We start from the raw sequence: 14,729 nt of genomic DNA on the forward strand, positions 1-14,729 counted from the left end.
GAGTGAGGCAGTGAGAGAGTGAGGCAGTGAGAGAGTGAGGCAGTGAGACAGTGAGAGAGTAAGGCAGTGAGGCAGTGAGTGAGAGAGTGAGGCAGAGAGTGAGTGTGTGAGGCAGTGAGACAGTGAGAGAGTGGCCTCTTCTTTTTTAAATGGCTGTGTAAAAACTTAAAAATATTTTCATGGAGAAGTAAAGTGGCCATTAAAGATTAAAAAAGGCAAAACAAGTCAGTCAGGGTGCAGTATAGCACTGACAAAACACACAACATTCCTCAAGTTCTTTATGTTCCCTTCCCCCTACTATTATGACCCAGTTTTACCTTACAAATCTGGCTAGACCGGAGCATGTACATTGGAACAGATAAGAGCTCCCAACACACGGACTCCAGGACAGATAAACCCCTCAGGTACAGTAATGGGAGTAACAATACCATGAGGGTAGGGGAAAGGTGTGGGGAGAAGGGGGAATCGATCCCAATAATCAACGTATAATCCCCATGACCGCCCCACCCCCCACCCCCAGAGGGGGACAGATAACAAAAACGTGGGTGAAGGGAGACAGTGGACGGTGTTAAGATATGAAAATAACAATTAGTTATAATTTATCAAGGGTTCACAAGGGTCAGAGGGGAGGGGAGGGATGGGAAAAAAGAGGAGATGATACCAAGGACTCAAATAGAAAGAAAATGCTTTCAAAATGATGGCAACTTATACACCAATGCGAATGATACAACTGATGTATGGATTGTTGTAAGAGCTGTACGAACTCCCAATAAAATGACTTAAAAGAAACCCCAGACCAAAACAACAAAATAAAACCCCACAAGAACTGCTCATATCCTCTTAAAGAAGGAAAGAAGTCTACTGACTGGGTCCCGAGTGGCTCAGACGAGTGTAAATGCTTCATGGCCCCAGCAGACCGACGGGAGGGTTCACGGCTCTTTCTCTGTCGCAGAAAAGAGATCGACCTCCTTCCCCCTCCCTAGGTCTCGTCCTAACCAAGGGCACCATGGAACAGGCACTTCTAACAGAATATCAATATGCTAAGCGCTGCTGAAGGCACTCAGAGGGTGCAATAGAACAGGAAATGTAAGAATTTTCCAACCTTTCCCAAGACTGGAACAGTAGGAACAGCGCAGAGCTCAATGTAGTATAAAGAGAAACAGTTTTTGCATAGATATTGAAGGATTCAAGGAGATAAAAATTGATTTCCCTTATGACATTCTAAAATACTCTTTTGAGAAAGTAAACCCTATCATGAAATGAACAAATGTAATTTAGGAAGTGGATACATGGGTGTTAAGTAGGAACAGAAAATAAAGTCTAATTAAAGCCAATGTAAAACTTATTCAGTTTGACTTTAACTTGTATTCACATTACCTTCTATCAATTTGCTGATAGCATTTCCTAAGCCATCCCAGACTGGGCATTTTTCTTCGAGTTGTTGCACCATTTAAGTAAACTATCATGTAGTTTTCTGCTACTAACAGTTCCAAAGTGCCAATAACGTATCTGCAAAAACAAATGACCAAGATGAACCCAGACCCGCTAACCTGGTGTCCTTGAGTAGACGTAGGTAATCTTTAGGAAACAGACGTTGAGTAGACATAGGTAATCTTTAGGAAACAGACGTCCACATCTTTCTCCAGCAGAGCTGCTGGGGGGTCCAAAGCACCAAGCCCCCGGTGGAACTGAGCACTAAGCCACCAGCACCACAGACACACTGCCATCCAGTGGATGCTGACTCAGAGTGATCAAGCTTCCGTAAAGTGTCAGAGACTGCCTCGTCTTTCTCCCCTGCAATAACTGGTGGGCTTCACCTGCACACCCCATGCCTGACACACAGCACCACCAGGGCACCCCAAGTCACTTGTTCAGACTTCACGTCTTCTACTGTCCATGTTCTGTGCAGGCTCAGCATTAAATCATTTGTTCTGTAGAGTGGAAAAACTACACTTTCATAAGGCAGGGAAGGAGGATTTATACACTTAAAACTGCGCATTTATAATTTTTACGTCATTAAAGTTCACCTACTTAACCTGGAACTCTAATTAGCTTAGATTTCTATTCAAATATTTTTGTGAAGATGTACTTACTTAAAGAGATTGTCCATCAGGTATCTGTAGTTAGGTTGATTGCTTTCAGGCATAAAACAGACAGCAAACACAACAATGGCATTTAATCCATCCCCATAATATCCTGAGGGAGAAGGGATGAGACACAAAATTAACCACTGTGAAGAATTTTTACAGGAATCTGCATGATTGATAGATTATCGTGGTTTAACTTCCACAAACTTCTGGATCACAAAAAGTAGCCCTTTCACTTTATGCAATCTTATAAAAACACAAAACAAAACCCACTGCTGTCAAGTCTGACTTATGAACCTTATATATTTATGCAAATCTTTAAATCTCCTCTTCCCAGAAAAATAACGGCTGAGGAGGAAAGAAGGTGAACATCAAAATGAATTAAAAAGCCATTCTGATTTTAGTAAGCAGACAAATAGACAATCTAAGCAGAACCGGCCAACATGTGGATTTTTATTAGGTATTCTTATACAATTTATGGTTAAAGTGGATACTTTTTAAAAGACAGCTTTCTATTCAACAATGCCTAGCATTGTGTAGAACGTAAACTACTAAACCTAAGAAAAGATGATCCGACACAGAATTATTCTAAGAAATTATAATCTCTAGATACTATATCAGTAACTTGCATCCAGTAACATATTTTGGCTTCAATCTTCATTTTTATTGTTAAAGGTACATTTCAAACACATTAGCATCTTTACTATCATTCTAAATCCTGCAGTCACAAAACACACTGAATGTAATCATTCAGTAAGATAAGATAGCCTTAATTATTTTCCTTTTAGAGAAAAAAAAGTACCACTTTGAAAGCCATTCAGTCTGAACACCTTAAGGCAGGTCTCCCAACCGGCTTCCTCTGAAGAGCGGGATGAGTGCACAACTGTGGACTCCCTGCCCACGACTCAGGTCTCCCAACCGGCTTCCTCTGAAGAGCGGGATGAGTGTGCAACTGTGGACTCCCTGACCACGACTACTCTGGATTCTTCATCAGAATCTGACTGCCTTAGTTAGGCAGAAGACTGTGACTACAAATGTTCACATGACTTGCTTTCAGTTGAATGAAGACTGTACAAATAAGCAGGGGGATGCATTCAGTAGAAAGTAAATTAAGTAGAAATGCACTCTACATAATGAAATTTAAAAAAAATCAAGCTGCTTAACCCATGTGCCCTTCTATCAGGTAATAGGACACATTGAGTGGCCACCCAGCCCCTGTAAGAATGACTTTTAAAAAGCCAGTCTTAGAAAACAAAGCAAAGCACAACAAAACAAAAACCTTACATATAAGAACACAACGTTTTACAGTTTAATGTTTTTAGGCAGTCAGTCTGTTTGATTCACCACTAAACTTTTGGCAGTACTGACACAGTGACCAGGTAAGCGTCTATCCATGACATAGCGAGACTCACAACAGCTACAACAAGGACTTCCAGAACTTTCCCCATTTGACTTACACATTTCTTAAGCAAAGGGCATGCCACATACCTTTGTGTAACCCCAAAACATCAAAGGAAATGCTCAACAAAAAATGTGAAATGAACTAGCCCTCTCCTTTGTGGAAGAGCTGATTTGTTCAGTATTTTATTAGGATACAGGTTCTACACAAAGTTCAAGATTCTACGTAGATCCACAGAAAGACTTGTCACCATGTTCAGCAAAGTTAGTCAGGCTCATAAAGACAGACACTATATGAGACCACTTTTATAAAATAAAAAAGGTTTTCATATCCAAGGAAGTAGACTTTGAAGGTTAAGGGGAGGCCAGGGGAGGGGAGAGGCAATGGGGGAAAGCAGTCACAGCCAAAGTTGAAAACACCCGGGATGTCCGTCCAGAGGGCGGACACGCACACCGTGCTTCAGCCGTGCCATGGACTACCCCCACAATGAACGGATGGACTCCAGATGCAGGCAACCGCATGGAGAAACCTTGAAGACACGTGAGCAAAACTGTAGACAACAGATGGTCCAAGTAAACCTCCCCTTTACACGTCTAGAACCTACAAAATCAATCATAGAGCTAGGCATTAGAGTAACAGTTATTGGAAAGGGCAACTCACTGAGAAAGGGTATTAGAAAATTTTCTGGGTCAATAAAAAAGTTCTGTTTCTTTACAATTGTGGGATCTATGTGTATGGATAGGTGTAAAAACTCACTGAACTGTGTACAGATTATAATACCTCAGTAAAAAAAGGAAAGAATAAAGTCCCAATTTTGAGTAACTAAAAGAAAGGAGTCAGAGGGAGACAACTTTCACTGCATATCCTTATATACTTTTGAATCTACTAAATGCATGTATTTTTAAAATATTGGTTTGAGCCTTTTCCTTCAAGTTGTTATATTCCTAAAATGATAGGAGAACTATTTATTATTCTTTCAAAATTACATAGTACTTTAAGAGAAGTTTTCTATAAACACGCGATCTCTGGCCGGGTGTGAAACCTCTGCGCAGTCACTGGTAACCGTTACCTCCGTGGCTGATGACCTTTTTATAGGGCTCGATTGCTTTCACGTCGACCCTGTGGTCCTGCTCCCCGATCCTGAACAGACGCCAGCGCCGCCCGTCTTCCTTCTCCTCTGCAGCTGCGTGCTCAGGAATCGCGTCTTTCCTGATGACTTCAGTAGTTTTCGGTTTTGGAAGGTCATCTGTTAAAAAGAAAGGTTTTTAAAATCATAAACTGCTATTTTCACAATAAAAATTAAGTGATAAGTTAACCACTTTACTATCTGGTTTGATTATTTGAAACGATTTTCTTTATGCCAGCTGCTGGATTTTAGCTATTTTGTAACAGGAAGAAAGGCTTGCTTCAAGTTCCAGGCCAATTAATGGCTTGTGAATATCATGCTTCCTTTAATACTTTTATTGCTTAATAACAGCAAGGCACCTTATCCTGAACATCCAGTAAGCCCAGATCACTACAACCATCAAAATCTCAGTGTGCTGGTCCTTGTAATAGCTTTCTGAAGTCTACTTTTCAAAACGCTGTCCTCAACAGTTACAGCTGTGGCTAAACTACCGGGAAGCTGATTGTTTTTGTTGAGGCCATAAATTATTATCCAAATTGTACAATATCAGACAGAAAGTGGTTAACCGACAACAATCATTTCTCATTTGATCAGTTTATAGAGAAATTTTTTTACAGTATTCCAAGTTGTACATGCAAAAAAGGACATTAAAATCAACATCAGCCCAAACATAAGCACCGAGAGTTAGGTGCAATTTATGTTTTAAGATTGCATGTTAGCGGATTTTGAATGAAGTAACGATTTTCACCACTTTAGTATGAGTCCTTACCAAAAGATGGGGGAGGGGAGCCTACTGCATGTTAGTTGTTTGTCTCCAAGACAAAGCTGTTAACGGAAAATATCCTTCCAGGAAATGACTACAGTAGCATTAAGGAAAGAAGAGACAAAACACAGGCAGAAAACTATTTCAGTATCTTTATAAAATATTGTTTATTACTGGAATGCTTATTGAACCAGCAAAATAGGGAGAAAAGAGATACAAAAGATCTAACAAGAATCTTACTTTTTTACTGCAGATACCTAATGCTAAACAATGCTTTGGTGTAAAAATCATTTTAGGTAAAAACGATTAATGGAATTTAAATGATTTATAACTATGTATATAAAGATACTGCCGACAGCAATTATCTAAGAAGGCAAGCAAAGCAGCACACATGCCCATTTCTTTGAATCCCAAATAATTTATAAGAGGAAATTACAGGCTGGCGGCTAACAATATTATCACAAGCTAGTCTTTTTCACAAAGCACAGGACTGCTAGCCCAACCCATTAAAAAACACTTTCCCCAAAGCTCCCTCCATCAGGAGGCCTCTTTCCCCAAATCCTCAACTACTTTTTAGCAGATTCACTAGTGGAATTGTTTTTCTAAAGGTTGCTTTTAGTTTCACTTTTCTTAGATGATCATGAAAGCAAAAAGTATCAAGCAAGTTTTTTCCAGCAATCGTGAACCACCTATGGCCCTGGGACAATTAAAAGCAAACAAGAAAAATAAAGCCACTGTGTAAAATCATAGTTTTGGAAGCCTAGAGAAAAAGGGTTTTTAGCAAAATTCCTTTTTTTCTTTTAAAATTCCTTATTTTATCAATAAATGTATAAACTCCTTAATACAACGATTTGAGTTGGTATTATGAGCCAGGCTTAAGTTTTTATACTGTTCCCAACATGAGAATGCCCCTGTAAAACATGCTCAGAAAGATAGTCGCTCTTGAACAGAAATCAGATCAAAGCAGGGCAAGCCTTACCTTCCCACTCAAACTCATTGCTGTTCTCGGACGGCGTATCTAAGCCATCTAAGTCAATCTCCCCACTTTCATCCAAGTCGTCCGACAACACAGAGCCATCGCTAGGATCCAGTGTCAGGCTAATGTCTGGGGCCATTAGTTTCTTTCTTACTTTGTTTCCATTAACTTCTAGTGTGTCTGGAATGGAAAACAAAGTGAAAGAATATTAGAAGGAATGTTTAGATGCTCAAGTTGGCTAAGTGGAAACATGTAATCACTTAATTCTTAAAGGAAAAAAACTTAAAACTCATTACCATTTAGTCGGTCTGACAGAGTGGAACCACCCCTGTGGGTTTCTGAGGCATTAAAATCTTTACAGGAGCAGAAAACCTCATCTCTCCCCTGCGGAGTGGCTAGTGGGTTTGAACCACTGACCTTGTGGTTAGCAGTTGTATAACATGCCACCAGAGCTCAGTAACATTAATTAAACCAAATTCTGCTGCACTGGTTAACTTACACAATTTGAATTTTGAATACCAATGCTTCTCCACCAGGGCAGGAGACCAATGAGATAGTTTAATGTGGGTATGTCTTTTCAAATATTAGAAGGAGTCCATATAATTAGTTACCTGTCACTACTGAAACTGACTACCACTAACCAGCTCTTTATTGTACTACTTTCAAAAAATGAAAGTTATATTTTGGGGAAGTTCAATTTCTAAAAATATCTAAAATATTCTAAAAATGCTTGCCTGGGAGTTTAATTTATCCTTTGCCTCCCTGCAATGAAATAAACATAGTACATTTTTTTCCCCTTTAAAAAGAAATGTGTTCAAAAATAGCACAAAGTCTGTCACTTCACTGGAGCTACAAGCATGTTCTTACCAGGCTGGTCCGCCAGTCCAGTTACAGCGAGTGTATCTGCGTCAATACTGTCATCTTCTGGTAAAGGTCTAGAAGACATACACAAAGATACTTGCTACAAGTCTTTGAGTTGAGCTTTCCTACACTGCTAGCACCATCATGTGCTACGCAATGACTCAGTTCTCCCACCAGCTGTCCATATTCCAAATGCTAAGTTAAGGCACCGTTTGGTGTGCTGGGGTATCTTCTGACCCTGGTGGCAAGCAAGCATGATTTAAATGTAAAGTCTGACTTTGTTGTTTTACATAAACCCACCTGGTGCCAACACAATTTTAAACACAAACATGTTTATTTCTAAAGTTTTGATTTTAGATAAAAACACAAAACTCAATGTTTGTGTAGATAAGCTCCCCACCCCCCACCCCCCACCTCCCCGTACCCCCTCCCCACTATTCCCCCGTCAATCCTCTCTGGAACCTCTCAGATTCCAGTTTAAAAAGCAATGTCAGCAATAGCTACAATCTTGAAGCTTAAATGTTCACAAGGAAAATGACGGGTCAGAGTATATAAATATTGTTCAAAATTAAGATACAAAATAATTCTACATGTTGGAACGTTGTTGCTTTCACGCCTTCATATTTCAATGACCACCTTGTAACACCAAGTTTCTTTAAGGAGCCCAACATTCCTCAGTAAGTAACCTTTTACAGTTTTGTTTGTAATTTGTTTTTGTTTGACGACATTGCTCACATCGGAAAGTCTTCATCTTGCCATTCTTCCTTAAGCTCCACACCTTCCATCCTCAGCTTGGCCTCAATGTCAACTACACGCTCCTGATAATCCAGAGAGCCAATGTCCTGTGAAGAGAGAGAAAATCAACACTAGCAACTTATTTTACACCTGCAGAAAAGGCAAACAGTTCACACCTTATCAACCTTTGTGCTTTATCTTTATCTCAATGATCTGGCGATGAAATCAATTTACTGGGTTGCAATAATTTTTTTCTTCAAGAATTATAATAGGATAGAGGATAAAATAGTACCTTTGTAGTACTTTTTGTCCACTGGATAGAGGATTAATCTAGAATCTGAACTATCGTAAAGAGCACTATCAGGAAGATTGGTGCCTTGAACAATTCCAGTTGGCTCATGGCAGAAAAGACCTGGCTGTCCACTCTAATAACCATTTCAAAAGCCAAACCGTAACTCTGCAGGGTTTCCAAGGCTGTAATCTTTACAGAGCAGACTGCTACATCTCTCTCAGGGGTCTGAAGCACCAACTCCTGTTAGCGGTCTAGCACTTAGCCAAACACACCACCTGGGAAATCCTATGGAGCAAGTCTGTCATATAGGGTTGCTATGAGTTGGTACTGACTCATGAGTACACGAAAATCATTTTTACCCTCACAATTCTGCTAAGTCCAGAATTCTAGGATTTATCTTTCCTTCTCTATTGCTTCAATGCCACAATCCCTAAGCTACTTAAAGAAGCCACCTGTCTATTCTAATAACAGTTTAATAAATGAATTGTGCTCTACAAAATGCCTTTTCATAGTTGGAAATAAGCTTTTAGCTTTCTTTAGACAACTACATATTTTAACTTAGGCCATGAATTTCAGTTTTAGTTTTTCCAAGGGAGGGTGTGGGTACCTAAGCAGTCTTAATGGTCTGTTTCACTTGCTGGGTTCTAATATCCGTTGCAATGGTTACATAGAACCCACAAGCAAAATGAACGATTAAAGGGTTTATTAAGGAAGTTAAAAAGTTGTAATGCCTGTTTTAATTAACTCTGTTAATCAGAGTTGGTCTTCAGTGATTAGGTCAGAGAATTGTAAGTATAGATGTCTTAGGAAAATAATTTAAAACAGAATTAATAGAAGTTTATTACTGTGGCTTAAAAGAGGTCTGCCATAGCTCCCCAGGGTATAGGAAAAAAGTACAAAGGGTATTGTATGAGTAATATAGACAAAAACAACTGTCGTTGGAGCAGTTAATATTTAAGGAAAATGAGAATCATAGCACTGTCGCAGCCATGGCAGGGCAGCCCCGTGGGTCTCCGAAGTGATGCCTGGAAAGGCTGCACATGCTGCAGGGGAGCATCAGGCCACTGGGCTCATAGGATGCAAGGACACACAGCTGCTAGGTTCTGTGGCCTCTTCTAGCACTTAATAGTTTCACCTCTTACATATTCTCAGAAGGAAAAGCTTATCAGAAATACAGTTTGGCTTTTAACCTACCAAGCACCCTAATTTTGCCCATAGTATTTACCTCACGTTTGTGTCTGTTCGCTATGGGTTAGCTTTATGTTCGATCGTGTCTGTGTTTCAACTGTTTAATGAGAACTCAGAAAGATCTGCCCAGGGTCCCTCTGGGGCCATATGCGGATGCTGGCTCTGAATAACGCAGAAGTGTTTGCCCACACGGCAAATGATCCGTGTTACACGTAAATCCTCTCAGTGTTAACGTTTGTTCTCATAAGCAGGTGTATGATGGCAAAATGTACCAATTCTGTCATCACCGTGGTCTTTAAAAATCTATGAGTAGCAATCTAATTAAAGAACTGTCTGGCTTGCTTTGTTGTTTCTTGTGTGTGCAATAACTAAGCAAAATTAAAGGCAGTAACTTCAATCATTTATGGCAAGTGAATTCAATATTTTTTTATTGTTCTACAGGAAATAAAGGCAAGAAAGTAAATATCCAACTTTCTTGTGTTATCTCAGGGTTGTCCCTGCAGAAAATTGACAATGCTTGCCTCTGTAAATGTATGACTTACTGTCAAAGCTTCATTCTTGGCTGCATGTTGAAAATGTGATTAAATAGAGATGAAAAAAAAAAAGTTGTAATGCCAGTGAGAAATGTTCAGGATTGATTGGTTTACCAGGAAATATGACTGAATTCTTTCAGGGCTGCTAATAATCGCCCACAGGGGCATACATACCACTCCCTTGTCAGCCCCAACCCAAAGGCATTCAGCTCCAGCTCCATAGGTTAGTGAAGTTCAACTTCCTGGATTAAATAAATACCCAGAGCCGCCCCACTCCAGTAAGCTTCAGCATGAAGGCACTCAGCCCCACCTCTGTAGGTGAGCAGGCCCAACTTGCCCATCGCAGTGTCCAGAGGTACCCACTCCACCCGCCAGCTTCCTGCACACAAGCACTCAGCTTCATTTGCTCTGCGGGTTGGGAAGCCCACCACTTTGTCTCATGCTCTGCCTCCAAGCTCTACAGCTGCCCCTCTGATGTGATTCGAGATCCAGGAAGTTCACTGTGCTGGAATCTTTGGTCCAAGAAAAGCGCTCCAATCTGACTCTTGCTGGTAATGAGATTCCTCTGCCTACTTCTCAGGGGCTCATTTCATACTCAGCAGGATGGTATTGCAGGGAATCCTGTTCACAATTACAGGCAAATTCTATCCATATCTCCCCAGCCCCGGCCTTCTTATCAGACCAAAGGTTTGATGGGAGTTAAGAAACTTTGGCTAGAATAGCCACATTAAACAATTCTCTGCCCCTGCAGTGCCAATATCCTTGCTTTATAAATCCAGGCATCTAGAGGCTCCTTTGGTTAATGGAATTTTCGTCCACATCTTAAGAACTATCCATGCCCTTTTAACGTGAGTACTTAAAGGGCAGCTAGTAATAGGATGCTGGCAAAAAAAAAAAAAATCCAGCTTATTCACAGATACGAATAACCTTGATTTCTATGTAGAAGTGAAAACAGTATCAGGTATTCTAGAGGTCTTTTTTCAAATTTTACACAGAAGTAGAAAACTATTTAATAGTTCCCAAAATAAAACCAGCACCTAAAAATTCTTAACAGTATATTCCCAACAGCTAGCATAGTGCCTGGGGCTTAGTAGGTCTATAAATAACAAATGAATGTTTAACTATAAAGTGTGACACTGGGCTGATAACAAGCCTTTGGTCATCTTCATGAACATTCATTTTGCTTATACAAAGTCATAAAAAGATTTCCTCTTAGGATTTACCTCTTATAAACACTAATAAAAATATTTTGTGGAAACCTACATAAATGTAATACAAAGGTGTTGGTCAAAGGATTCCTTGTAAGAAAAAGTGTACACGCAAACATTCTTTGTTTTTAGCTTCTCCCTTGAGAGCAAGATTATATAAAAGATTTTTAAGAATAAAATGAGGTGCTTTATCAGAAATGTTAAGAGAAGACATACCACAAACACAAAAGGAGAGCAAAGTTTAGAAGACAAAACATGTCTTTTAGCTGCTTTACCACTTGAATAGATTTTGAAAATAGGTCCTCTATACATTGTAAGTAATTTAGTCTTCTCAGTCTATTTATTTAATGTTCACCCTAGTATCATACTGAATCATGTGATGTTAATACAGTATCATGGCTATTTAATTGGGGAAACATTAAAGCAAATTAAACAGAACCTATGAGAAAAGACCACTTCTTCAAGGATTTGGGAAGAAAAGGTAACTCTAGGGAAATAAAGTTTACTACACAATTGAGAGTCCCCTCTTGGAAACACTTTATAATCAGCAGATGTGAGAACAGGAAGCTAACAAGAAAGAACTTTAATATAAGCATAACCGCTTTGCAGGAAATTAGGATAGAGCTGACTCATAAGCTAACTGCCGTTTCCCATTTTTTGTTCATGGATGCTTTGGCAAATTAGAATGGGGAAACCACACTTCAAGCGTAGATGCTATCGGTTAAGAGCCCAATGCAACAGGAATACTGTGTCATCCTAACTGCCTGCTGAGCATGTGGGACATCTTACGTATGCCAGTTATCTGTGACAGTCACAAAGAGAAGTCAGAGGGTCCATGGCCTCATCCAAGTGGAAGAGCAAGGGATTCCTGCTCGAAAGGGATTCAGAGGGAAGGTGTGGTGGTAAATTAAAACTAATCAGCAGGGGATGTCTCCACATCCCTTAGCAGCGTAAGCAAAACTTAAATATCAAGACCATTATTTAGAACTGTCTGAAGGGTATCAGAATTTCATACGGCAAATCTTACTATCATGTAGTTTAGCAACTCTACTGGAGTTACTTACATCCTAGTAACCATCATGGATGCTGAAACCAATTTCAGTTGGCAAAAGGTCATGCTCAGCCAAGTCTCCCACTTCCACATTTCAACCCACTGTAGGTTTGATTTTCCCCCCTCTGAGGCTGGCAATACTGGTAGCACATAGAAAAATACTTTAGACAAAAAAAAAAGAAAATACTTTAGACTAACCTATGCTTAAGATCACCAAAACACTCCTGTAAAAACTCTGCTTGTAGCATCTCCCTTGAGGGCAAGATCATATAGATTTTTAAGAATGAAATGAGGTGCTTTATGAGAAATGTTAAGACCAAAATCCCAAGAAGAACTCAAATGGTGCTGCATTTTCTCAAAACTGTAAAAACAAAGCAAGACAAGACAAATATAAAGAGCAAAAAGGTACATATTTTAAATGACTAGTATGCAGAACAACTTGGAGATGCTGAGGCATTTAAAAATGGTTAAAGCATATTCTCTTTCCATCTTGTTATCGTTATAAACACATAGTTATAAATATTAATATTCCAACCCTAAGCTTGGAATGTAAGCTCTCAACATATCATACTATCGTAATGCACACGAATCCTGGTGGCCTAGTGCTTACACACTGTGCTGGTAATCACAGAGACAGCAGTTCCAAACATCAGGAGGGTGCTGTGAAGGAGGAGGCTTTCCACTCACATGAAAAGTTAGTCTAGGAACCCCAGAGGCAGTTCCGCCTTGGGCTGCAGTGAGGGAACTGTGTAGGTGGGTGGCTGAGGGTTTTTTTTGGTAGAAGCACACTTAAGTCACCCATGTCAGGCAAGGTTAACTGAAGGGATCTGACTACACTGCCTTTGACAGATAACTTCTTCCACTCCAGCATGACTCCAGCACGGCCGAACAGAACCGCTTCCTCCAAGAGTGCTTTCGATATTTACGGATCACTATAACCGGGACCCCTGGTGGTGGTAGCACATTGGGCTAACTTGCCAGGTCTGCAGTTTGAACCCAACAGCCACCGAGATTAGATGAGGTTTCTGCTCCCATAAAGGTTGACAGCCTTGGAAATAACACAGGGGCAGTTCTACTCCATCCTAGAGGCTGACTCAAGGACAATGGATTTGGTTTTGAATCACTTTTAACATTAATGCTCTCATCAGGTTCCAAGCAATAATTCTGAGAGATATACAATACGGGTGGTATCACTGCCATTTTATCTTATACTCTAATTGAAATCCTATCAAGGCTTACTACCCAGAGTGCCAGACCCACTCCAGAAAAAATTGTAATACAGCACACTGTCTCCAAATCACTGGTAACTTTCTACAGAGTAAGCCTGTAAAGCCAGGTTTGGTTACAATCAAAACAAAACAGTGCAGTGCACCAATTCAGACTCACAGGGGGGCAGTTAGTCTCTTCTTCCTCCTGCTGATGGCTGGTGGTTCTGAATCACCGTGACTGTAACAGCACTGACTTGTGATGATCTAGTTCAAATTCCATGTTTGCAGAAGTGGACCTGCCACACTTCCTGTCTAAACCCAACAATAGCATTAATAGCCTGTGGTAGGGGTGACTAATGGAGCCCAGAAACAGAGCTCAGCGAAAATTTAAAATGCCAAGCGCTGAGAAGAAAATATGTGAGATCAATAAACAGTCTGCAGGGAAAACTTAAATGGGTAACTTCAGTTATAAATTTGACGAAATCCATTATCCATTTATAAACGACAGAAATTTTTATTAAAACTTTGGGGAATGTATTTAAGAATATAATATGTATTTAAAAGTCATTATATTAATTGACATATTTTTAAAGAAACGAGTTATTTAGAAAAAGAGACCCTAATGACAGAGATGGGGATGAAAAGAAAAAAAAAGGGGGGTGGGTGGGAAGGAAGCAAACCTAAAATGCTATCACATAACTAGCACCTATTTATTCAACAACTACAAACATTGGTGGTATGGAAACACACACATATATAAGATTAAATAAATTAGTGCTAAGGATGAACAGGGGAGAAGCTGCCTGGAAACAGTTCCCAGAACAGGCAGACAATGGAACCGGCTCAAAGAAACATAACAAAGATCCATGCAACTTCTGATTTCATACCAGCTGAGATCGACACCTCCAGGGGTACCCGATGGACCCAGGAAAGCCAACGTTTCCCCAGGCACTTATTTGCAGGCAGTGCCTCGGTGTTACGCACACACAGCCTGCGTTTGGTTTGGCTTGCTGGGAGGTTCAATACAGTCAGAAAATTACAAGTGCCGCTCCCGCGTCTATTCCCCGAGGGCACATCACCAGGCCCAGTTTCTTCGTTCCGCCCCAGGACCCGCGCGGGTCGCAAACCCGGACCTGGTCAGGTTATGGGAATTCCGAGTGGTACCGGGAAGGGGAAACGGAAGGCGCTCCCTCGGCCATCACAGCCGCCCACGGAAGAGAAAGGGCGGGGGGGCGACGCTTGCAAATGCCAATCGGAGTCCAGCCAAGGGCGGGGACCGCAGCGGGGCGGGAACGGAGGAGG

The 14,729-nt window shown here is 40.5% G+C and overlaps 1 protein-coding gene across 3 annotated transcripts in view; it reads right to left on the minus strand.

The window, feature by feature from the left end:
- BNIP2 (BCL2 interacting protein 2) overlaps positions 1-13,720 on the minus strand; it is a 24,350-nt gene extending 10,630 nt beyond the window's left edge. Inside the window, exons 1-8 of one of the 3 annotated variants that reach the window (XM_045286480.1) lie at positions 13,606-13,720; positions 12,418-12,580; positions 7,948-8,054; positions 7,219-7,286; positions 6,355-6,531; positions 4,556-4,732; positions 2,094-2,196; positions 1,378-1,509 (exon numbers count right to left, since the gene is read on the minus strand). In XM_045286480.1, coding sequence (XP_045142415.1) covers positions 1,378-1,509; positions 2,094-2,196; positions 4,556-4,732; positions 6,355-6,531; positions 7,219-7,286; positions 7,948-7,997 — 707 coding nt within the window. In that variant the 5' untranslated portion in view covers positions 7,998-8,054; positions 12,418-12,580; positions 13,606-13,720. Of the gene's footprint in view, positions 1-1,377; positions 1,510-2,093; positions 2,197-4,555; positions 4,733-6,354; positions 6,532-7,218; positions 7,287-7,947; positions 8,055-12,417; positions 12,581-13,605 lie in introns of those variants that run through there. The other 2 variants (XM_030884515.2, XM_004709464.2) reach the window with 2 other exon arrangements.
- Positions 13,721-14,729: the final 1,009 nt, after the last annotated feature.

Source organism: Echinops telfairi, unplaced genomic scaffold (assembly GCF_000313985.2).
Source record: "Echinops telfairi isolate 266 unplaced genomic scaffold, ASM31398v2 ScPeMD7_8;HRSCAF=38, whole genome shotgun sequence".
In the NCBI taxonomy this organism is placed as follows: domain Eukaryota; kingdom Metazoa; phylum Chordata; class Mammalia; order Afrosoricida; family Tenrecidae; genus Echinops; species Echinops telfairi.